At 30.9% G+C, this 27,593-nt stretch overlaps 1 protein-coding gene across 6 annotated transcripts in view; it reads left to right on the forward strand.

Annotated features, from left to right (window-relative positions):
- The first annotated feature begins 305 nt into the window (after positions 1-305).
- Positions 306-27,593, forward strand: part of LOC100167981 (pituitary homeobox homolog Ptx1) — a 40,720-nt gene continuing 13,432 nt past the window's right edge. Inside the window, exons 1-4 of one of the 6 annotated variants that reach the window (XM_008182245.3) lie at positions 306-431; positions 11,181-11,544; positions 25,767-25,877; positions 26,115-26,371. In XM_008182245.3, the coding sequence (XP_008180467.1) occupies positions 11,271-11,544; positions 25,767-25,877; positions 26,115-26,371 (642 nt within the window). In that variant the 5' untranslated portion in view covers positions 306-431; positions 11,181-11,270. Of the gene's footprint in view, positions 432-1,274; positions 1,505-6,213; positions 6,689-6,891; positions 7,111-7,219; positions 7,673-10,367; positions 10,753-11,180; positions 11,545-25,766; positions 25,878-26,114; positions 26,372-27,593 lie in introns of those variants that run through there. The other 5 variants (XM_003242711.4, XM_001949186.5, XM_016802334.2 and 2 more) reach the window with 5 other exon arrangements.

The raw sequence follows: 27,593 nt of genomic DNA on the forward strand, positions 1-27,593 counted from the left end.
AGTATTGTTTTGTTTGTTATAATAGTGTAAACGTGTAGTTACATGAACATAAGTATAAGGTTTAAAAGATAATAATTTTTTAATCAATAATTGCTTAGTATAAAATTTAGTAATCATTGGTTTTTTTACGTCCATCAATTGTAAATAAAAAGATATTTCAGTCTATATTATAATGATAAATTTACATTCTTATAAAATATAATACAGGTACTTTGCGAATAATACACGTACCATAATATTTTGTAATCTTAAGTGTTTATTAATGTTATGTTTTATAGTCATTATAAACGAAGAGCACTTGGCATAGTGTATATCGACTGCACTAGTTCGAACAAAATCCAAGAGTGATTTATTGATTGGGGAAAAAATATTACAGTAGCTGATTCTAACGACCAATCACAATGCGTGTTAACTCCTTTTATGGCCAACAGGTAATGCTTGACATGATTATAATATATTTACCGACCCTCAATAAAACTGTCTTTAAATTTACTATATAGACCGAGGAACATAAATTACATACCTATAGTGTATAAGAGTATATAATATATAGGTGTACCTGATGTGTGCCTACAACAGTTTCGACTTTTCATGGAAAATTCCAATAATGTTCCCTATAAATTATAATACAACTTAGGTATAGGTAGGTAACTACAGCCTAATAATTGGGAATTAATTAAATAATTACATTTTTAAGACATTTATTTTTAAATTAATTTGTTGAATAATATAATATTTAATTGAGATAGCATTTGAAAGGAGTTTATTTAATTGTGTTTTTATATATCAGTATAATATATCACTATATTAGTATATAATATGGTTGTAATATATGTTAGGAATTTATTTGAACCAGTTTCTTTTATTTGTTCATAGGCATTATACGCACTGCAGTATGCAATATATTTTTTACGGTTTGTAGTTTTGTAGATCTATATCCGTATTCTTACATGATGTGCATTGTGCAGCATTTATTTAAATATGATTTTACTTGCTTAAAATCATTTGCGTTATCTCCAGGTTTTCTCATCGGAGTGTGTATATATATAACTCATTGAATATATATTATCTTATTACTTCGGGATAAGCATATCGTAGTGTAGTGGGTGTTATGTTATAATTATTAATGCAACTAGTTACTGCACCAACGAAGACACTGGCACGAGATAGCGTGCGAATATATTTATACACAAATATATATATATCACTGCACACACCTGCAGCACGGGGTGGTTGGAGGGGGTCGAGAGATTCGATGTGGGCGAGTGTCGGTGGTGGTAGTACTGATGCTGCTGCTGCTGCTGTTGCTGGTAGGGGTAGCGGCGGCGTGTGTATTCAACCCCTCCGCTCGAGGAAAAAAGGGGGTGGAGTTGGGCCGCCGACGACGACGGTACAGGAAGGAAGGGATGAGGATTCTGAGAGTGTCGCCCTCAGTGCGCCGCCGGATAGCCCAGGCTTAGCATGTTGATCCCGCTGGATTAGTGGAACGGCTACCCAGTATCAGGTTAGTGTTTTGCTCTTTTTCGTCCTCCCCTCCATTCACTACCACTTTAGCCCCTTCTCCACCTATTACCCCTCGATTCTAACTCGTGTTCGTTATGTGATATCATCATATCATTATAAATATTATAATGTATATTACGTGACGAAATTCCGTTAAATTAATATAAGCCTGCGTAGGTATTATAGAAATAACCAATAGGTACACAGCTTTAGATACTAGAATTATTGTATTTTTGTATTACATACGATGAATATTTACTTGATATATTATATGTATAATTTTATATTAAGTGCACACATTTAAGTTTGTATGCGTGAAATATTTGAGAGGTAACTTAAACCAGTTAAATCCATATAATTTGTATGTCTTACTGCCAGTTCACCGGGCATATAAGTTAAGGTTTTTTTTCATCCTAGTCTTTAGTTAGAAACTTAATAATATTTATTTCATCATATAAAATTCACGGTTGAAATTTTTTTAAATAATAGCTTAACAAGTTAACATTAAAATACGCTTTAATGTGCAGTTCTTATTTTATATAGTAACGTAAATTTTATATAATTTATACAATTCATTGTATTCATAATTATATTAATCAAAGTATTAATTTATAAAGTTGCCTCCAGCAGCGATAACAAAATTTTTATAATTTTAATCAAATGAAAATAGTAATAAATAATAATAAACTAAATATTTTTAATTATATATTGAATTTTCAGTGTAAAATAATAAAAAAAAATTATAGTTTAACTCCGTAGGATTTAAATGCTTTTAAATAATTATACACAAAACCTATTTTATTTTAGGATAAATGATAATATAAATGTCTCTTATCATTTTATATTATGTAATTATAATGTAAAAAAAAATATCAAATAAACTTTAAATCTATTAAAATTTCCAATTTTAAAATGCCAAAGGGTATATTTAATAAATTGCAGTAAATTAATTTTAATTAACATTTTAAGTACCTACTGTCCCTATATAAAATTAAATATAAATAAAAATATATTGCATAATATTTTTTTGAATAAAAATACTCAATACTTTATACCTTAAGCTTGATACTATATAATATATTGGTATTTGGTACTGTTCTTAAATAATATAACATTGGAAATAATTACCTAATTATTATGTGTAAAAATAAATTTGCAGTTGGTATATTCGTTTATTACATAACACAAAATATTGTAAATGATGTAATAATAGTAATCATAATTTAGCACAATATATTACCTGAGTAAAATTCAAATAATCGTCATATTATATTTATGTTAACAATTGTTATTGCCTAAGTTTCATGTTATTAGAAATGATAAATTATGAGTAGTCCAATCATCATAACGTAACTGTCCTAAAATCCAGTTATTAATTTTTACCACATTATGATTTAATATTGATTATATTTAATAATATATAGATACCCATTATTATATGTAAGTAGGTATAGCTTGAAAATTATTAAGCAATTAGCACTGATACGTTACAATTTTCAATGAATGGTCTGAATCAATATTTTTTGTCGTTTAAAGAACCACGGGATAAATTAATATAAACAGCAATTAAAATTCGCACGAGTTGCTCAGTTAAAACACAGTAGTGAGAAGTAAGTGGGATTTATTAGTGTTTTTCTTTCGAGTTGTAAAGCCGACTTAATACCAGCGGATCACAGTTGATCTCAAACGATTTTTCGTTGTGGCCTACTGCAGCAGTTCTTTTTCAATATATTATGTACCTATTCCCGCCTATTTATTCTAGTCTGAATATTATGATAATTCATCTCACATCCGTATCAATAACCTTGAATATCTTAATCATACTTCTTTAAATCTCAGGACTTCGGCAAGATGTGCATCTAAATTGTATGATCATTGCTAATGGAAATGCTATGAATAATAATTTTTTTGAGAATGTTGTTATGTAATATACTAATGTCTATTATAATGCACAATATTGAGATTGTAATATTGATGATTTTTTTTTGAAACTTTGACTGTTTCTTAGATTGTTTAGAGGTCCTAGTTCATAGTAAAATTATTTATAGAAATGACATAAACTAATACATTTATTGTTCATATTACAGATATAAGTACTTAATTTCTGATAATTGTTTAGTACATATTTATTTCATAAACTTTATTTCAATATTTTTTATTAATCTAATATGTTCAAGTCCACAAATAATTTTTTTATGATACTACAGTTATACCTAAATATTCAATATGCTCTTAAAATGTATGTTATAACAAGATAAACAATAGGTACCTAAAGGTATTATAGTCATATTATAGTCATAACTACCAATATTTAAATTCATAAAGTATTTATTATTTAAAATACCTAGGTATGTATTATTCAGGAATATTAATTGTAGGTATTATTATTTATTTTAAAATACTTTGTATATTTCAAATTCTAAATTGTTTAATATTTGGTAAATGTATTAGTCGACTACATTATTTTCATCACATTTTTTGAAACCAACTTATTTTAAATAATATTAACCGCCTGTCCAACTTAAAATTATACATATTATATACATTCAATGAAGTATAAGAGGGTTTCATTCTTTTATATTTATAATATTAAGTAGGTACAATAAGATAGGTACAAGATAGGTAAAATAAGTTTTAATAATTAGAATTATAATAAGTTTTAATTTAATTTTTATATTTTTCTAAACTGTTTTATGAGAATACAATTTAATTTTCATAAAATATAAATTTATTATAATATATTATTTTTAATTTAATTAATAATTAGTATAGTCAATTCACATAGGTTGTAGTTAACTTTTTTCTTAATCGAAAAATGAGCACAATTTAAATATTCCATTTTAGGTATGTGTGTACATATATTATAAAGGTACTATATCGTAGTTGGTAGATGAAAAAAAGATCTTAATTCAGGTCAAGTGGAAGTATTGAGCAAAGCACTTCCTTCAGCGATGCGTTAGTCCAAAACAAAATAAATTTAAGAAATTCAATAAATTATTTTCAACCATCCAAAATTCACAAATATTTTAAATAGATATTAAAAATCGAAAATAAATACAAGTGTAAAAGTAATAGGTAGTATTTAATATAATAGTGTTTAAATGTTAAATTTAAGTTTATATAGGTATGAAGTGATTTTGAAGATGGGTAGTTAGTAATGTAGAGGTAATAGTAGGTAAGTACTATAAATGATATACAGTTTTACTCTCTCGTTTACTTGAAGCGTATGCTATACATTATTGTTAGTTTAAACGATTGTAAATTCCCCGCCGTGTTACGACAAGTATATAATATAATTTAATACTGCAGCACACACGCGAATTTATCGGTATACCCGCGTGGTTATATTATTATTATTATTATTATTATCATTATTATTATATCGTTAGTCTTATATGTATAGGGTTCAGTGTGATTATTATACACTATATGCGTTTATATTATTATGTACATAATATTATACATATTGTACATATTAATTATTATTATACGCATTATACCTGTAATAATAATAAATAAAATTGAGTAGTGATTTGTGCCTATATAAAGTATATAAAATATATATAGGTACCCCGTGTATAACATTTATTATTATATACATGCGACTGCGGTAGGTACCTTACTTATATAGGTTACCCTCTCACCATATATTATAGGTATACATGCGCAGTTATAGTTAGGTGTATACCGTTTTGGGAAAAGCAAAATAATATTTTTATTCAGGACACAGGTCATGTAATTTTAGGCACAGTGAGACGATCTTTTTTCGCTCCCTCCCCCCTCCACAACCTTAGAACTCAGGAATATATTATTAAATAATATAATATTATGAACTCGTAAACGAATAAACCAATATTATATTATATTTAATATAATAATCATATCGTTTTGTGTATTATATACCCATCGTAGAAAACGAAATTGCATTAATAATAATAATAAAGTAATAATAATAACAATAATAATAATATTATATTATGTTTTCGTCGGTGTGGCGCTCACGAAATTTGACGAGGGTCGAAACGCGAGCACCGCTGCGCGCGTCATCCTGATGCAGTGACAGTGCGAGCGGCGGCCTTTGCGCGTTGACGCGGCGTAAATAATTATTATTACATAAAAACGCGTCGTTTTTCGGCAAAGTTTGAAGCAGCGGCGGCGGCGGACATATCATATTATTATTATTATCATTAAAGCGGCGCACGACGACCTTCGCACGCGAGATTGGCAAAAACAACGGCGGCGGCGGCGGCGGCGGCGGTGGTTCGACCCGGTGACGAGAGGGTGCGGGTGGGTTGCGTGGTAATAATATCGTATGAAAAATCGTCTGCGGACAAGACGGCGTACGAGCGCGAAACCGTAAAACAAATGAACCCGTTCGCCGAGCGCATATAGGTACACTCTAGCGGTGCAGCGCGGGTGCAGAGCGGCGGCGGTGTCGGTGTGGGTGTGGGTGGGTGAGTGGGTAGGACGTGTGATGGGACCGAACGAGTAGAGAGGAGGGGAGGAGGGAGAAAAAAGAAAATACCGTACGTGTGTCGAGCGCGTACGTGGCGTCGTCGGCGGCGGTGGTGGCGATCGGGGGCGAGAGAGCGCAAGCGCCGCCCGAATGGGCCAGACGCGGCGGGGCCCGCCCATTACCCGGGATGGTGGCCGCCGCCGCCACCACTGCCGCCGCCGCTGCCGATCGGTTCCCATATCTCAAAGCCGGGGGGCTCAAACCGCGGATAGTCGACCTAATCTGAGGTCAATTTGTTAGCTTAACTTTAAAACTCTGCGCGGCCGGCTCTCGCGTATTATTATTATTATTATAATATACGAATATATACCTACCGTATACGGCGTGTACTTAAATATATATTATTATATTGTAAACTCGCGTATTATACATAATATATAATATAATAATATTATACATAATATTTACAAGCGACTTACATTGTGCGTAAGTACGGACCGTTTCCGTGCATGTGCGTGTGCGGCGTGACGATTATATTTCACTCCAGTCGGATCAACGGTATTATTATAATATTATAATCGTGTACGGTCACAATAATAATATTATCATCGTTACATTATTATCTAATTCACCTTTTCGCGACGTATGAAATATCGAATTTTTGTTTTGTTTTTGACGCGTTGGAACGAAATATTGCACGACGGGCATAAACGCATCGAAAATCAACCGGTAAGTCGAGCGAATTATTCGTCAATATTTAATATAATATCTAATGTTATGTATTACAACTACTATACTCTATTATTATTGTCGTATAGTTATCTTTATTATCAATTTATAATGCACTCACATTAGGTATAGTTTCAATTGTGAGTGTAAAATGAGATATAACATAGGTAATCAGAACTAAGAATATTAGGTATAGTATTATAATATTTTCAAATGAGGTGTGCGTGTCAACAGTAACATTTAAATAAGTATTTAACTAAAATAAAACGTATTCTGCGTGCGGTGCAGACGACGCAGTAGACTATACGACAAACGTACCGCTTATATTACGTAGGTACATTTGTCATTTAAATGAAGGTATACACGTCATAACGTCCGATGTTCCCGAAAAATTGCTGGCGATATCATGGTTTTTTTCCGAAGTGAGTAAATTCGTTTAAATTATATTTCGTCGTCATCTTCGTATTAATATTGTTATTATATTTTTTTTATACCACACGTGGTATAATATTTTTTTGTTACCGTTACCGACTACAGTAGTACAAGCAGTGGTATAATAATGCATGAGTACACCGTGCGTCCTGCGAATCGAACGCCACCGCGTATATTATGCACGTGGGTTTTCGCGACCGTGAATCGCAGTTTTCACCGCGAAAAATTATATAATATATTGCCCACGATTTACGAGTCACGACAATTATAATAATATATCGTTTTCCGATTAATTTTCATCAATTATATTATCGTGTGTGTCGCGTGTTCGTTCGTCGTTCGTCGCGGTCCCCGACTCGATCTGGTGCGTATATTATGATAATAATATAAAATAAAATAATAATACGTCGCTGTCCGCGTCATCGGCGCACGACGGATGAGTTTAGTCACGGCGGACAGACAATTTTTCCGTTCCCGCGGCCGCTTTACGAGGATTAAAGCTTCAACGATATAACATATATTATAATAATAATATATTATATTATATACGAGGTATTTACTATATTTTCAACGTCCACGCGCGAATCGTATAGACACAAATTTTTAAAAATTATTATAATCACAGAGAAGTCGGATCATTTTTTTTATTAATATTAAAATACATTTTAAGCGTTTGTCTTATGTTATTTGTTGTTGTTGTTGTCGTTGAGAACTATCGTAAAAGGGAGGCTATTAATTCACATTCACATATCGAATTTATAAAAAACTCATTATAATATTGGCACTGCTGTACATATACATCAATACCAGGGTTACTGTCTTACTGATTTTCTAATTAATTTATATTGATATATTATAATATATATATATTATTTAACTCTTAATTATGACGTATACATACATTGGTTGTACCTATAATATAATAATATGTTAACTTATAGGTACCTACATACTTTAGTCTCTAGCTTAACAATAAATTCATAGTACCTATTTATTTATTTATAATTCAACAGGACTAGATTTTTACAGTAAACAATGTGGTGCAGGTATTATGTAACTATTAGTACATAATAATACAAGACCAACTAAATAACATGTAGTATAATAATATTAATAAAGATTAAGTTACTTACTCATAAAATTATGTTAAAGCGGATCGTATACCTGACTAAAGTTTAAAATGGTCTTTCTGAATTATAATAAATATTTATTAATAATATGCTTGTCTTAAATTTAAAATTATCTCGAGGGGTATTAAAAAGATCTAAGGTAGATTCTATAAATATTTTAAACTTCTAATTCCTTTTCAGTCATATACTTACCAACTTTTAACCTAATTGTATATTTAAAATTGATCGAGTAAATCTAATGATCATAAGAATATAGAAAAAACCTTTTAAAAATATTCATCATATATATTTATTCATCATACAGGTATAAGGTATATAAACGCCTAACCTACAAAAACGCTCAAAATAGTTTTTATCTTTACTTTCACCATTGCGTGATTGTAAATAATATTAATAGTGTATATTACCAATATATAAAATAATAATATATTTTAATTCCATATAAATACCAATTCTTACAATAGTATGTGGTCAACAGTCAACTTAATTTGTAAACTTTTTACTAAATTCGTAAATAATAAATATGTAGGTATACTTATATATACTCTTATTTTTATTTTTTACAAGAGTAAAATTTAACTGTATAGATTTGATTTTTTGATTTATTCAAATTCAGATGCACAGTACCTACTCAAGGTTAGAACAGAATTTATTTAGCTTTTGAAATGTTAAGAATATAGATATAAATAGGTATATTTAAATTAAAATTAGTACCTATACTTTATATTTTTTGCTGGACATGTTTAAGTAGGTACCTAGTTACATGCATATAACTATATAATATAAGTTATAACATATAATAAAGTTTTTATTTTTATTAGGAAAATAGATTAGGTTAACAAGGCAAACATTATATAATCACAACATAATATGACAGTAAAAATATTTTAAACGACAAAGGTACCTATATATAATTTCTTGTACCTATTTACTATATGTGTGGTTCATTATTAAAGTGATCGAGTTGAGTAAAATACAATGAAATTCATTCATGCTTCGTAGGTACCCTACCTCAGGTATAGGCTGGATAGATAGTATTTAAGCAATAAGCATACATTATTAACTCGATTTGCATTCAAAAAATATAAATGGGCAGGCCTTAGAAATATGTGTAAAGGTATTTAAAATTGTAAAAGATAATTGAGTACGAACGTTTTTTTTATGACGTAAATTGCAGTGTGGAATTACGATAAAATGGTTCTCTTTTTATATAAAACACCCACATGTATGTGTGTAATTTATATTTATTTGATTGGCTTTATTCGATTTGCAAGGACTCAATAATTCGTTTTTAAAAAAAGGTCATTGATATAAATTGGTACTTATTAAATATCCGAATAAGTTTATATTATTTTACTCTTTATTGTTTTTTGTATGATCGTTTAAATTTTAAACGCGACGCATGTGGCACATGATAATTTTTGGTAGCAAATCTGCAAAAATATATTATAATATATTGTAAGTATAATATAAACATTAAAATATAAATAATAAAAATACTCATTTTTAAATTTATCTGCATGCGTGTTAACATTTTGAGGGATATAAATATTATTTACTATGAACAACTTAAGTTTTATTGATTAACTCAAGATTTTAGAATCATAAAACAAAGCCTCAACGTCTTTAAACGCATGTTTTATGATTGCATTTTCTTCTATGTGAATAATTCTTAGATTTTCTCTTGCGTACGTGAATTTAGTCATGATTTTTCTGTTGAAGCATTTTAATCTATACACACATAAAACCATAAAAATCGTTTAGATTTATCAATATTTGCCTGGAGTGTAGGTATATATATCCATAATATACATATACGCAGTATTTTAATAATCATATTGCAGGCTGTGCCGTATACAATTTTTTTAACTTTATTAGTAATGATCGTTCAATTAATTTATACAATCTAACCTACTTGACGATTAAATAGAAATATAGAATATATAAGTAATTATTGTTTGTACTTATATTGCGTTTTTATTCAGTTATTAAATTAAAAAATATATATATATATATGTATAATATAGGAATATTAAGAACTCGCATGTTTATCATGTGAACAAAAAATAAATTTTATCACAACCACTCCTCTAATATTACTTGGGTTGGTACTCTTTGTTTAACTATAGGTACTAGACGTCAGTCAAGATATTATAGTATAAAAATTGACGATACTAATATTGTTAAAACTGTAAACGATTGGCATATTGTAATAAGTATGCATATACCTGTACTACTGCAATCTGTATAAATGTCTGTTGGTGTAAATAATAAACATAATATATTTTAGTTATATAATTAATAATTATTAAACTAGTTTAACGAATTTCGATTTTTATATTTTTATTATTTAATGTTAGTTAGTTTTGTGAAGTATATAGTTTCTATGTGCTGAAAAGAACAATATACTTTAAAAATGTTTTTTTCTTCTATAAACCTAGTGATTATAGTGAAAATGTTAAAATTTATCCGAACTATTAATACAGTTCGATTTATTTATCTGTAAGTATTGTCTCAATCGATCATTTTTGCAATAATATTATTTATATTAGCAAAACATTTATTTACTTACATAATATTATAGCTACATTATAATAATATATGTTATGAATATTATAAACAGACGAAATGTATAATATTGAAATATGTATATTATATTTATACAATAATATCATGTATTATATACGCAACGGCAATCGTGATTCGTTAGCAAATCCTGCAAATGGTTTTATTTATTATAGGTTGGATTATTTAATGATAGGTCCCCATAAAATAACTACCTGCCTATTTCCCTTATAGTTCTATATTATGCAACTTAATCGAGTTATTGTGAAATAATGTAGTATGCGTTTATTGTTGCAATGTGCATAGAATTTATGTATATTGCATAGTTTTTATATCGTTTGTGAATATTGTGTGGTTGGTTGCAGATTTCAACTGAGTGTTCACTTTCCGCATTCGAATCCGGTGATGGTCGTTGGCCTTTGATAAGCGAAAATTGAGAGTTCGAAAACCCGAAAATGATGGAACGCCTGGAAAACCTGACCGACCCGAGTCTGTGTCTTCAAGACTTGGTGTCGTCGACGGGTTCCGATCACCATAACGTCGCATTACAACACGCGTCACCGGCATCGTTTCACCATCCCGTGCACGACGGCAGTGCCGGACTGCACCAAGGCATGCTTGGACACCACCACGTGCACCATCACGATGGTCATCACCATCATCATCACACGTCGGTGCCGTGTCCGCCGTCACTATTGCACCACGAACCGTTGGAAAAACTTAAGAGAGGTGCGTAATGTATATTATTGTCATAATCATGTTCAACTGATTATTATTATTAGGTATTTTGTAAATTATGGAAGTACGACGATTCTTCAGAAAAAAATCACTGTAGCAAATTTATAATTCTATATATTAGTCATATTTTTTAGACACTTTCATTATAGTTACACATTATTCAGGTACTTACCTACTGTATTCATTTCCCCGTACATTTTCCTAATTGTAAGCAAGTGCAAGACCGAAAATCGTATATTATTATCATAATTTATATTCAAACAATTACTCCTTAAATGGATAGGATCGAGTATAAATTTCAACGGTCCGTTTATAGTTAGTTCGAAAAGTCAAAGGAGGCGTATTGCTTACTTTAATAATAAGTTATAATCAAAAATTGTATGCGCAATCCTAATTCCTAATATGTGTTTTTGACTATATGCAGCATAATATAATATATAGAAGGAATAAAGTTTGGACAAAACTTGTTTCGCATATAACTCATCGATAATAGGTGGGGATACTTATATAAAAATTAATTTAGTATATTTAATGTTTTGAGTTTATTTTCTTACAATGTTTTTCACATTTTAATGTTATTCTTTTTTTTTTTTAAATCCACCTACGCCTTACAGCGATTAGCATTCTAGTTTTTTTTTATTGTTGTATGTATTGATTATAAGAATAATTTGACTTGTTCAGATAACTTAAAGATTTTTGTTTTCAATACCGCTTGTTCACGGATAAAATATAAAATATTGCAAACTACTACTTATTCATGAAAAATAAGTCTAATCAATAATAATAAAAATATTAATTAATGAGAATAACAATAACAAACGTTTGCTAAACGTATGTTTTGAATTAATTTTATGTTTGCATTTTTGAAATTTTTAAGTGCATTTTTTTAAACTAATGATGTGGTTTTAGAGAAAATTTGGCCAATTTGTAAATCTTATATTCAATTCAATACATTTGATTGATTTTTTACTGTCAAACCTCTAAATGACTCACTCTTTAATTATTATATTGAGTATTCATATACTCGAGAGTAATACTACTTTTACTCAGTAGTCAATAGTTGTTGGTTTTTAAATGATAGAAAACAAAAATAACTTGTGTAATAGGTATTTTTAATATTTTACACAATCATACAGAATATTTTAATTGGAAAACTATGCAAAATAAAACTAAAATGAAAATAATATATTCATCTGCTGTTAAGCAAACAAAATGCTTAATTTTAATATGAAATAAAGATATGAGTATTTCGTTCAAATATTTATATTAAGTAATATATAATACAAAAATTCAGTATTTTTTATATCTAATAAATAATAATGGTTCGTTTTATAATGATGAGGAGTCATGAAAATGTTAATATTATATACCACAATGTATAACATTATATATAGCAATATTAGTATAATATTTTATAGTATGAATACTCGACTTATCGACCTAATAATATAAACGTTAAACCATGTCTGAATTTCGAATTTAGATATAGTTTTGTACTTATTTACAAATAAGTTTTCAATATCCAGCTCACTCGATTTTGATTTTGTAGAGACAATTTGTGCGATTTTACACGATTGGTGCGAGGCGTAGGCCATAATATTAGCTATGATTTATATATTTGTATCATATAATGTCTGTTCGGTCGTGGTATCCCGGTATGTACCTACATACTATTTTTAAAATTTCAGAATATTCGTGGCTATCTTCAATTAAATAGGTATAACCTTGTAGCCATGAAGATTGTAGGTATATGTTCAAAATAGAAATTCGTAAAAATTTGAAAGGCCAACGCTATCTTATGTATCTACCTAATATTATATATATAAAAATATATATATATATATAATATTATGCCGAAGACTACTAGCTACCTATGCTATCTCTCCATCATAACGACGCACTGCAAATAAGACTTCAGTCGATCGTGTACCTACGACTTACTTATGTATTACATTACACAATATGAAAAACCGGGTGTTTCTGCCGTTAAAAATATGACATTGGCGGGTGCGTGGATATTAAGCGTACACGCATATACGCTGTATATTATATTATATTATATTATTTTATTATATTATATACAATTGCGGCGCGGTTGATGTTTAATGGGCAATAATTTAGAGCGTTATTGTTATCGGGGTGTCCATTAGCATAATCATTGTTGTACGGGCGGCGTACACAACAAGTGCGAATTCCCATGTAACACTGAATACACGCGTATGCGTGTATATATATATATCATATTATTATTATATAGTCGTCGTATAATAGTCGTCGAGCATATTCGTGATCGGCGCCCCGTGAAATCAGCGCACGAGCTCCCTAAAAATATGATACGACGCGAAGGGTGCGAGGACAAAAAAAAACTTATTTCTCCTCCACTCGCCCCATATTACATATTATTATTATATACGTGTGTAACGGTGTAAGTGTATACTCCGTATATAGATATGGCATACCAAGGGGGATGGAGGGATAGATTAGTGTTCGTGTGTATATATATAAAACACCCTGTGGCCGCGTATATATACATATTATATGTACACACACACACACACACATGTCTGACGACTATACTCGGGCTAGTCGACCGAAAACACATATTTATTATTCGACGCCCGAAAGAGGTCCACACCACCCATAAACCAATTTGCCCGGATAATCTGTCGTTTTATTATTCTTCTCGGGCCTCGCGGGGTCATTTAAGCCCACGGTCGCCGACAGGAGCCTATCTCTTTCTTTCTTTCCACATACATAAGATTGTCACGTCGGAAAATTTTGATTGCTAAAATGCTTGCCACTATGGTCCAAAATGTTCAAAATGTATAAATATAATATGTATTGCTATAGTACGATTACGAGTATAATATATATATAATATAATACGTATTTAATGCACTATACATAGATACTGAACTGTATATACTTACCTATATATGAAGTGCGTCCAAATTTTTTACTTTTCTCTCTATTTATTTATCAAATATAATATCATTTTCTTTTTGAACGAATCAAAAGTCGTTAAAAATATAATATGAGAGACGAGAGTATAGTATAAGTTATCGGGTTTTCTAAGATAGAATCTCTGAAAATATTGAAACCGATCTTGTGATCGAAAAAAAATCTCAAAACGCATTTATGAGACGAAAATGCATAATACCTATCTATTTTGAATTGACTATTTGATAATTGATATTACACGTTTTCGACCGGTATAGGGACTCACATGTAGAGGAACCTATACATAAGTTCTAACGTTTCACTCTTATATATTTTTAAATCTTCGTTATAGTATGCGCGTAACATAATCACTATTCACTTTGGACATGTAGAGTTTGAGCAAATATCATTTAAAAAATCTCAGCAATAAAATATATTATATTTTCTGCTGAATTGTATATTATGTCCCCTAATATTATTGTTCATTTTACTTATTAGTTATTATGTTATTTGAATTTGTTTTATTATATTATTATACCTAGGCAATTATTATTTGAATTTGTTAACATAAGGCATCTTCTTCTATTATACGATCGATATAATAATTGTTTTAAAGCTTTTATATTTTAAAAACATCAAATTTGATGCTAAAATCCTAATTCTTTTGGTCGAAAGTTCTTTTTTTATGTTAATATTCGATATATATTATGATTTTTAAAACATTGTGTTGAGTATAAAAAAACCAAGCTCACAGAATCAATTTATCGTAATTTGTAATGGTTTGGATATTATCAGATTATCTACCTTTAAAATATATAAACTTGAACAGTGGTTTTCTCATTAAATGTAATTTGTAATTAGGTTTTCGTGATAATTATAATTGACATCGCGGTAATAGGGAATACATACGAATTTTTGAGATTTCACTGGGTAAAAGCAAAGCTGTCTGTTATAGGTACATATATTTTATTTTAGTTCGGAATGCGGGATGATGTCTTGGCAGATACAACAGTTGCGAATAATTCAAATTAAATTAAACAGACGAGATTTTTTACACTTATATCAAGTTATACATATATTTATAATAATAATATATATTATGCTAGTTTCTGACAATTTTTGAGAGATACGCAGGTGAGAATAGAATGTGTGGGAGAAGTATTCTGAAAACCCTGCAGACTGGTGGTGACGCAGGTTTGTATACTGATGAGGATATTTCACATGTATTTTTAGAAAACCAATTTTGGATAATTTGACAGTTATTGCATTGTCAGAAAAATGTTATTTTAGTCTCATTATGACAATTCACTTCATAATTATTTTTATAATTTTATGTGACTGGCATAGTGTGCCAAATTCAGATTGCAAAGTTATTATTTTTCGGAATTTTCACTCTGGCTCTCTCGTAAACTTTAGTACCTATACCTAATACATCTTGTTAATCCTATAGTTATAAACATTACATTTAAATATAATTGAATATTATGTTTATAATGACCAATTTGTTAATTATATTAAAAATTGTTTTTATAATTTTGACTATAATTATACATTATACTATTTTAATCTTCTTAATTCTTATAACCTTTTAGGTTGGTAACAATAGTCTATCTTTTTGGAACAGTTTAGACAGTGCACATTATAATGTATAATTTTTAGAATGTTTATATGTTATCACTAAAATGTTATGCAGGGACACCCGAAGAGAATTAGCTCACTTTTGGTGTCAATAGAAGTCGTGGTGGCGAGGCCTCCCACACCCCTAAACATTTCATTTTTATGAAATCTTTAGACATCAAGCATCAGTATAATAAAACAAGGTACCTATATTTGGAACATATCTAGTTTTGATTAATTACAAAATGGTCACTAATTAGTAATTTATTAATCACAGTAGGTACATACACTGGTACGATATCAAATATAAAATATTTCGACCACTCAAGCGAGCTTAACCACGATGTACAAAGTAGATTAGAATTTAGAATAATAATAATAATATCACATATCATGATTACCGATCTAATTTATTGTAATGTCAACGTTCCGTTCTTTCATGATGGAGAACAAGTGGGACCGTTTCTCAAAATTTCACTATTTTGGTTTTAACTATCAAAATAAATTAAGAGGACACAATGCCCACATGTGTTGTCTCCGTCTTAGCGTAAATTAATTAAATTAAATAAATAATTTCTGAGCGTAAATTTGGTATGTTACGCGTTTTTAAGACGGAGACAACACGTCATGTGGGTGTGACGTCCTCTTAACAAAGAAGGAATTTTATATTTTATTATTTATTTTAAAAAACAATTTTTGTTAATAATATTTTACTCTGGTGCATTTGTATCCCCTTAGGCATCTGGGTGTCCCTGATGTTCTAATCGTTTTACTGAAAAAAGTGGTATGTAACTAGACACCTGTTATATTACTAAATAGATTTTAAATAAAATAAAAAATATTGCATATTTGCATGCCATGTTATTATACGAATGTGTCCAAGATGGGAACCTGTGAAGCTGGATAACAATGATTATTATGAATAGAAATTAACACTAATAAATATTACTATAATTTATAGGTACTTATAGGCTATAAACTAATATTAATTGTACGCCTCACACGGCCATGCCCTGCCTTACACCACCTCACCCATTCATGTGACAATTAAAACGAATTTACACATCTACTAAAATCATCGGTCTTATCCATAATGAACCCAAATTTATTTACATAATAACTGTATAGGAGAGCTAATAATCGAGTGCTTATTAATTTAATTTACTACTCATAATAGTTCCAAATAGCCAGTATAAATGTATAAAATATAACCATATTTAACCCATTCAGCAATCTATAGTGTCCGTAATTTGATGATTTCTTTTTAAAAACTGCATCTTTATTATAACTAGCTATAGCCTATACTATCTATCAAATTCTAAAAATCATAAAACTTTATTATGTAGGTATACGTATAAATGTGTAATAATGTATATAAGTACCTTATACATATAATATTCACGAGCGATTTCGTTGTATAATGTTTTCGTTAGTCATTTCGTGCAAACAAGTAACAACAACATACTTTAGGGTGGTGAACGAGGAGCGATACGGATGTGAATAAAGTCGACCAAAAAACATAAACCAACTGCAGTTTTATTTTATTCAGTAAAAAAAAAAAAATTGAACATAACTCATGCCATTCTCCCTTTGGTACGTTCTGTTTGCGAGAGAGCTATTCGACCGAAATGTTTTGTAATAAAAATCATAAAAAAAAAAGATCGAGACCGTACTTGGAGCCTTAATGTTTTCGGATAACGTAGTTGTACCCTCTAATAAACATAAATTAATAACGAAAACAAGGCAACTGTAAATTGTCGTAGGGGGTGGATGAAGGTCACCATTTGTGAAATAATTTCTTTTCGCCAAAATCCCTTAGAGAGAGTTTTATTTATGGGGGGCGATACCTCACCCCCGGCAACCACCATGCACACACACACTTGCGGATTTTCGGAATCCCTAGAGGCCTGTGGCTAGCGGGCCGCTTATGGTTGGCGCGCACAAGAGTAATTTTGAAAAACAAATTACCCCTTTTCCGTAGTACACATATACAGCACGCACCGTAATAGCTGTGCGGTCAACCTTATAATTATTCCCTCAAGATATACGCACACAACCCTTTTGTGAAGCATCCGATAATTTATGTATGGCAAGTGTTTCGGATATTTGTGTATTTGCATTGCACCCTCGACCTCTTCTGGTTACAGCTTATGTAGTATATAATCGAACAGACTGTCCGTGTAAAAATCACCATTATTATTCTTATACGGTCTGTAGCGCGTAATTTATACACTGCACACATACTGTGTAGGCGTGTGTATTATATGATCAAAATGATCTATTACCTTGACGAAATATGTAATATATTATGTTTGTGAGGTGGCTTGAAAATGGTCAAATGTCAAACAATGCACAATTCCTATATAATAAGAAATAAGTAAATAATAATAGTAATAGATATACTATACTTTAAACACGCGTTTATACTCCGTACCACGAGAGAGTGCGACTGGGAGGCGATTAAAACGTGTTCATTTCCGCGCATCCCCACCACATTCCTGTCATGGTTACTACCGTCGGTATGTGTCGATCGCTGTCGTACCGTTGCCGCTGTATACACAGTGAGCGGACGCCACATGGTGGGAGATAATTAGCCTCTGGACGTCGGAGCTAATTCATTTAGATGCGCGTGGCGGTCGCACTCTCTCGTGGCGCGGAGTATCCGAGATATATCTTTGTTTTAACGCGATGTAGAAAAAAATGATAATTTTTTTCTTTTTATACCTATAGCTATAAACTATACTGTGTAGAACTTTTACAATACTATAACTTTATCGATTATAAATCATAATATAATTTCCAAAAAACCGTTTGGAAACAGAATAGAAGTGACTTTTTTCACCTACGCTTCTTCAACAGAAAGTGGGTTGCTTATGCAGATATACTACAGCGTATATCAGCGCTAGACTTAAGCTTTTAGGCAGTACAACACGATAACCCTATATGGCAAAGATAAAGTTGACATAACTCTTGATGAAACGTGCAAATCGTAATTGATTACTCCACGAAGTCCATACTGGCAGAGACGAATAAGTCGTGTGCATTTTGCAGTATAGCGCAACACCGTCAAATTTTCAGTGGTGGCTTATGCAAATAGATCGAAGAATACAAATAGTTTCATATGTGTATTAAAATAAGTATTCAACGAGTTTATAAATAAATATCAATAAAATGAGTAAATTAAGATTAAAATTACAATAGGTTAAAGTTAACCAATTATCCCCGAAGTATAACATAGGTACCTACATTTAGTAGTTATAGTTATAGTGATCAAATTATTTAATAAATTAAATACATATCATGAAATATGCAAATGAGAAATGTATTGATATGAATAATAAATTGGTCATTATAGGGTAGAAAATAATAATTTGTTTGTATCCTAATGAAATAATTTAGATAATGTGTAATACTATAATAGTGTAATCTATTGTTGAACGACGAGCGATTTACCTATAAAAAATGGATGTATTATATTACCCATGTGTTGATAAAAAGTTGCTATTTAAAAAAAATATATTTAAATCAAATAAATAATAACATAGGTGGCTAAAAAAATAATATAAACTCCTCACATGCCGTAATAAAACCACTTATGATATGAATGTTTGTGAATATAATCTTATTTTATATATATGCACTTTAATAAATTATCACTACTGCTGAAATCAGAATAGATACATAATTTCATAATATGCTGAAAACCGTTAAACACGACACCATTTAATTTATATAGAAGTGCAAAGACGCCATTTTAAGCGATTGCTATATAACTGCACAACGCCATATACGTCTACAACTATATAATGTATTATAATATACTATATTTAGTTTGAAGTTTTGACAGGTGTACGCTGTACACATATTGACGAATTCAATAATTTTAATTAATTTCAGCAATATATAATAAAATACGGCACTATACATATAACGCCATGTATCTTAATTTTGGTACACCCCAGTTCACGAGAAAATCGGCATCGGTGTTCCTCGATTTGTGAACTCATTATTCCGAAATGGGCCATTGGCTTGGGGTGAACATTGTATTTGTGTAACCAATGACAGCCATAATTATAATAAAAAATATTATTCGAATTTCGCGCGTGAGTCAAAACGAAATTCATGTTTCAGAACTGTAAGCAACCCTATAGCAATGTATAGGGGTTGAAAAACGAAGCAAAGAACACTCCCCGAGTCTTAAAGTATCCGTGTGCACAATTTGGTGTCAATTGGTTCAGTAGTTTCCAAGTCTATTCAAGCCCTAAACAAATATAAGTATAATATATCATTATTTGTGTATAAAAAATTCGGACGAACATCGATTTTTTAATACCTAGTATCAATAATAGCTAGGTAGTTATTAATAATGTAATTTAAAGACATTTCGTTCTAAGACAGAGAGGCGTATGTTCGTATGGGATTATGGACTTTATGGATAAGAATGTAAGATTATATTAAAAAGGGAAAATATTGTTGAGAAATTCGGTTTGAGAAATTGTTATGCTATCGTCCAATGTATTATTCTGTCTTTTGAACACACATAATATTACGTAGGTGTTAGGTATATATTATAATAGAATAGGTACAGTAAGCAGTATAGAATTATATAATTACTACGTCTTTATATATTAGTATAAATTAAACAATTATATAGTGCAATTTCGACATTTTAGAATTTCAATTTAATGGCGAGAACTAAAACTATTGTTTTTGATTTTTTGATTAATGTTTACTTGAAAATATCTGTTTTATGTTTCTATGTGATTAAAAACTATAACGTGCATTCAACTATAGTGTCATAATATTTTATTGTAGTATCATTAATATTTTTTTAAATTTTAACACACAAAAGATCCAGTTTTTTTAATTAAAAACTAACGTTTCATGGAAATCATATTACCACGTAAAGGTGTAAATATCGTTTCATATATTTAAAATGTAAATAAATAAATACATATTTTCATATGTAATTAAAACTTTTCCAAGGAATTTTAACCATACATGGCATATTATTTTTACCGATGCTTTTTTCCGTATAGGCATAGATCGTCAAGGTATCTTTCAATATAATAATATAATATATAACACGAGTCGTCTCGTCTACGGATCCGTAAGTCCTTCCCATACGACCATTTACACTCTATATACAATTTAACAATTTAACCTAATTTACATCATACGACGATTACGACGATGACGATATTATTGTTATAGTATGTATTTACGCACCAAACGTGACCAAGTGTGGAAGGGGGCTGGGGGGGGCGTGAGAACTTCACCGGCTCATCCGACGAAACCGTTTTTGGCACGAAATGTTGAATACAACAATATACTAATAATATTATGTACATAATGCATATTAAGAGTAGATTGACCGGAATACGTCAACGGTGTACCCCCTCGCTGCAGCTGGTGCGCGTGCACACATGACAATACGGTGTTATATAATACGCACACTACGGCCACGACAACTTTTATTATTATTATTATTGTCATCGGTGGTGTGGTATATGGTATATCAATTTCGCAGCGCGCGCGACCCGTTTGGTTTGCAACAGTCCGCCGGAAAACCGATCAGTTATCGAGCCGCGTCCCTCCGATAATATATATTTACATTTAAACGAGATTTCCGCCGTCGCCGGTCCAACTCGATATAATAATAATTATTATTATTACTGGGATATAGTATACGTCCCCTTTTGGATGGTCCCTCTTGCGGTAATACTGTTGTTGCCCGTCGATATCCGGTGGCCTGTGCAGTGCGAAACGAATTCGACCGACGGACGTCCGGTCACTCGTGAAAACACGTCCGATGCGATTTTCCGAAGCATCGGTTTTCACGGTCCGAAACCTCGCGCGTGCGTTATAATAATAATTATAACGTAACTCGTCGATTTTCCACTGCGACTGTCCACCGTGTACATAATATAATATAATAATATCACGTTCGTATATACGGTTTAATGTCGTGTGTTCTGCTCGAAGCGGTCGGCCCACTCGTTTTTCCGGACGAACGTATTATTATTATTACGACGACACTAATTCGATCGTCCCTTGTCGCCTGTCGGTAGTTCAATTTCGAAATTATAATTATAAAACCAATTACGCTTCGAGGTATAGCGACCGAAACGCACACTAAATAAGAGCGTAGGTAATGCATTCAATATCACAAGAAGCGTGGTCTTGACGAAAATTACTGACAACTTTACGAATTTAAAAGCTCGTAAAATAAAATTTTAACTTCTATACTTATATATTAAATGAATAAATGTAAATAATGATATAATACCTATATTAGGCATAGGTATATTATACCTATAGTTTTATTTCTTTACATTTAATCCAAATAGAAGTGGGGTCATTCAAGTTTTTCGTATTTTTATACTTACTTCACATGATCACACGTATCTACTGATGATACCTATCTATCATTCAAACACACAGATTTCACTGTGCCACAGTTAAGTTGATGCAGGTTTAACAATAAATAATACACATACGCTCAATACCATATTTTATACTAATGTCAGTTATTTTTAATTGGGTTTCAATTTACAGGATGTTTAGTGCATAATACATCTAAACGACTGAACTATATTGTTATTATAAATCGTTACTATTATTATTAACGCGCGTGGCACGTGTGCCTATTCAAATAAATTAGTATTTAGCATAATCGAATAAAATATTATTTATATAATGTACACATTATACAGAAGATTAACCAAAACGAATTGGGAATAAACAAATTAGCTAAATGTATTAATGCAAAATATTGTGAGTATCGCGTATGTACCTACATATTATACTTCGTTTGGCATAGGTTTTTGATTCCATTATCCAATTGATATTGGTTTCTGTATACATATACATTGTATAGTATTATTATATTGATTGTATTATTTCGTTGTGTTTAATAACTTCATTTATTTTAATATATATTATTTTTTTAATATACAATGTACATATTTGAATTACTAAATATAATAAGCAGTAAGCACAGTCTGTAATAGATTTATTATTGATAACAGTATAATATTATTATCTGGATTAGAAAAAAACACAAATATAATAAAAATCATAAATTTTAATAATTATTCATTTGTAAATAAGAAACAATTATATTTTATGTATAATGATATGGTAATAACTTATATAGAACTCTTTTACATTTAGTATTTACCGATTTAGACTTGTAAACATTAAAAAGTATTGTCACATAAATTGTAAGTTATAGCCACCGTTACATGTGTTACATGCACGATGCACGTTGTGATAATAATATAATAAACCTAACCTAACTGAAACACATGTTTTACTTTTGGTGAGAATATTTCGTCCTTATACGCGCGTTCAATATTATTAATACAATTAATATTACAGATATATACATTGGCATGTGCAGTATCACATTGAGTATTTCAGTATATATATATAGACGTACATTTTGGTCGGCAGATAAACTTTTTGTAACCGATCGAAATTCTCGCGCTCGCCCTGCAGCAAGTGCAACCCAGACGGACCGTTTGAGATACTTATTATATAGACTTGTATTACAAAACAACCTTTTTGAAACTCTCTGCAGTTTCCGCGTGTTTAAGCGTTTGGGGTAGGTATAGGTAGGTAGGTATATATAGTATACATATAGTTCTCACCGATAAGACCACGCGCATTGATGTTTTCAACATGATTTATGAGATAAGCAAGCGGAAAAAAAAAGAAAAACAAATTGCCACCGAATATCAACCACGTGTCTGTGAACACAGATCGTTGTCTGTATATATATATAATATACACACACACACGCGTATTTAAGTCGTATACGTTTCGGATGGAGTGATTTGGTCACGTTTTTTTCCCCTTACCCGCGCTCCGCACCATAGACCCACAAACCGGTGTATTCCGTAACTTCCTGTAAGCCGATCTCGTGACCCATCAGCCGCCCGTCGCCGGGATTTGCGTCCCTAGGAAATATATATATATTATATAATATATACGCGTGCGCGTCTTCGATAGTGGTATAGCTATATACACGCACTCACGACATATTATATACCGACAAGTATATATATAGCGGTAATAGTACTTACTTGTCGTCGATATATTTTATCGTCGCGGGGGTTGGGCGCGCGAGAAAAACGAGACGAGCACCGCTAATAGTCGGTCGATTATACGTGTTAAAACAGCTGTTAACAACTTGTAAGCCGATAAATCACTCCGACAACGACCAGAGAAACGCGGCGGCGTGCGTATATGTGTGAGTTCCTTCCCCTCCACCAACCCATGTCCGATCACAGTTTGTCACAAATCATATCGTGCACTTCGGAGACGCGCGCGTTGAGAATATCATATATAAATATATAATGAAATGTGTGTATGTGTGTGTGTGAAAAAGAGGAGCGATAGGGAGAGAGGGAGAGAGAGAGAGAGAGAGAGAGGAAACGATTCGAAGATTTAATTTACGCGGATACGAAAATAGCCGCAGTCGTTATTTGGCAAACCTAGTGGATTTCGGTACGTGACTCTAAGCCAGCTCACCCGGACACGAGCACATAACTCAAGAGTCTAATAAAGTCTATATACGTGCAAAGGAGGAGTGTGCTCGGTGCCTCAGTGTGTTATTCTCTTACACATAATATATTATATACATAATTAATGTACCGACTATGCATTTCGTTTGATAATTGTTTCCGATAAATATTGTAATAAACGAGTACCTACCATTATTTTACCTTGTGAGATCAAAACTCAAATTACGACAAAATGTTGTCATAATGACATAATAATTACTATACCATAATAAAATTCAATTAATGGATACCGTATGATATTATAAATCCTGTAGTATACTTGTGTGTAGGTACTGATATTTTTTTTCTAATTTTAGATATTTTTTTTATTGCACAATCTGTTTAAATAAATGTAGAATAATAAATTACTGTGATGTTTGGAGTAAAAAAGACATGATTGGCAAAATGATGAAACCTCCCAGTGAGACTTCGATGTATACCTACTTATGTACATTTTTCTTTCTCTAAAATCTGTGTTATCAGTTTACCATTTCCGACGCACGTAATAACAAATTAAACTACTGTTTAAACATTTAAATACAATTTAATGCGATTGTTATTGGTTAAAAATAATGTACTAGGTACCTATGTCCTGTACAGTAGGAATATACTAGTATTTCTTTTTTAATATTAAAATATTATTATAAAATATCACAGTTACATTATTAAGCTGTATTATGCAAGACACCACGTATAATTTAATTTTGTAGTTGAAAGTTAAAATGCATACCTGCGACTTGTAAAATATTACTATTGATAAACATGTCATCCTTTGACATCTTTTTTTATGAATGATATTCGATGTCTATTAGATTAGAATATGTTGAAGTGGGCAACAAATAAAATATACACGAGAAAAATTATCATTGCATGTTGATAGTGTTTCGTGTGTTATCAATAAATTGAGTGCAAAGAAACGCAAACAAATACTTCAACCGTTATTATATACTGCAGGATATTTATATATATATAAGCTACTGATTGTGTAACCGATATAGGTGACTGCGTTTGAAAAAATACTTCTATTTAACTTGTGTCAAATATTATATAACTGTTAGTAGAGTATAGTATAAAATATGATTCCAGTGTGGGCAGAGACGGGAGACTTCCGTGATAACAATCACCATGGTCTTTCTACGGATCATACGTCACAGCTTAACTTTGGTTCATCCAGGAGTAGAAACCGTGACAGAAAAGGTGAGTTATGTGTACATGATATTATATATTACAATATATACAGTAGGCAATCGAACCATTCGAACCAATAAACTGTAAAACGGTTTTCAAACATGTATAACTTTGTACCTAGTAGATTATTTTGTTTCGGATTCAAACACAAAATAATAGTATATTGGTAATAATCGTATGTGAAAACCGTTTCTACTGAGATTAAAAAATAATATAAAATTCATTAAAATATGAATTTTCTTTCAGGGCGGGTGGACACGATCGGTGCTACCGGTATAAAAACTGAGGGTATAGACACGGGAGTTGGCGTGGTCACCGACGACGGAAAAGACGCCAACATTAAAAATAACAAAAACACGAAAAGACAGAGGAGACAGAGGACGCATTTCACTTCGCAACAGCTCCAGGAACTGGAGGCCACGTTCACCAGAAACCGGTACCCAGACATGAGCACCAGGGAAGAGATAGCCATGTGGACGAACCTCACAGAGGCAAGAGTCAGGGTGAGTACCTTAATACTGTGCTTATTGTAATATTATGTATACCTTGGCACGAATTTTTTTTCGTCCGTCATCATTAGAAAGAAATTAGACATCATAAGGTCACAGACGGCTTTTTTCACTTTCTATTTAACATCAACGTATAAATGATTATTTTTATCATCATCCGACTGGTTATTGGATTTGCACAAGGCTCAGTGCGTCAACGTTTTTGGATCCCTAACAATCCCGGGGATTGTCCCTTTTGCTGTGGCAGGAGGCCGAGGGTATGCGGAGAATAAAATGAGTAACCGATTGACAAAAAAAAAATAAATAAATAAATAAAACCCGCGGACAAAGTCACCCATTTACTGGCGGAAAGCGAGGGGATTGCTACAGGGATAATCCTTTTTGGTTTATATTAATACTGATGTACACTATGCGTTTAAATCTAGCGTGTCCGAACGTTGTCAGTTTTTCAGTCTGTGGCCTGAATGGCTGAACCCTGTGTTAGTATTCATGTTCAGAACGCAGAGAAATGGTAGATTATTATATACAAGGGCCAATATAGGGAGGTTTTGCGTTTTACCCTAAATCACGATTCCTTTTAGTATTTTATTTCATTTATTTTGAACAGTAGATAATAGTCAATAGTATATTATATACTATGTAAGGTATTAGGTATACGATTTACTATTTATTTATTCGAAATTAATCGCGATCCTTTTAAACAATGTTGTAATATATTATAGTAAAAAGTAAAAAATATTTCCCAAATCATATTACTGATATCAACAATGTTTTAATTTCTAATAATAGCTATAAAAAATTGTGTGTTTCAGTATTTCTTGTCTACTTCAGTTGAAAAATATGTTTTAAATGTAATTATATTATTTACAATATTGTTACTCGATATTTACTTAAAAAAAAATAATAGTTTAAATTACGAACAGTATATGATTACGTATTAGTTATTACCTAGTGAATATTGAACTATAAAAAATTTGAGTTATATATATACTGGGTGATTATTTTATCAAAGAACACTCATAATTTCAAAAAGTATACATTTTTTTGAAAATATTTTTTTACATAGTTTCAAGTTGCTTGTAAAACAACGTTTTTCTTAAAAAATTATATTTTTAAATATTTTTTATCCCTATAATTTTTTAAATTTTTTACTTTTTTGAATGACAACATAGGGTTTTAATTTTATTTTCCAAAGCAGAATATTTTTCTTAATATT

Source organism: Acyrthosiphon pisum, chromosome A1, assembly GCF_005508785.2.
Source record: "Acyrthosiphon pisum isolate AL4f chromosome A1, pea_aphid_22Mar2018_4r6ur, whole genome shotgun sequence".
Taxonomy (NCBI): Eukaryota; Metazoa; Arthropoda; class Insecta; order Hemiptera; family Aphididae; genus Acyrthosiphon; species Acyrthosiphon pisum.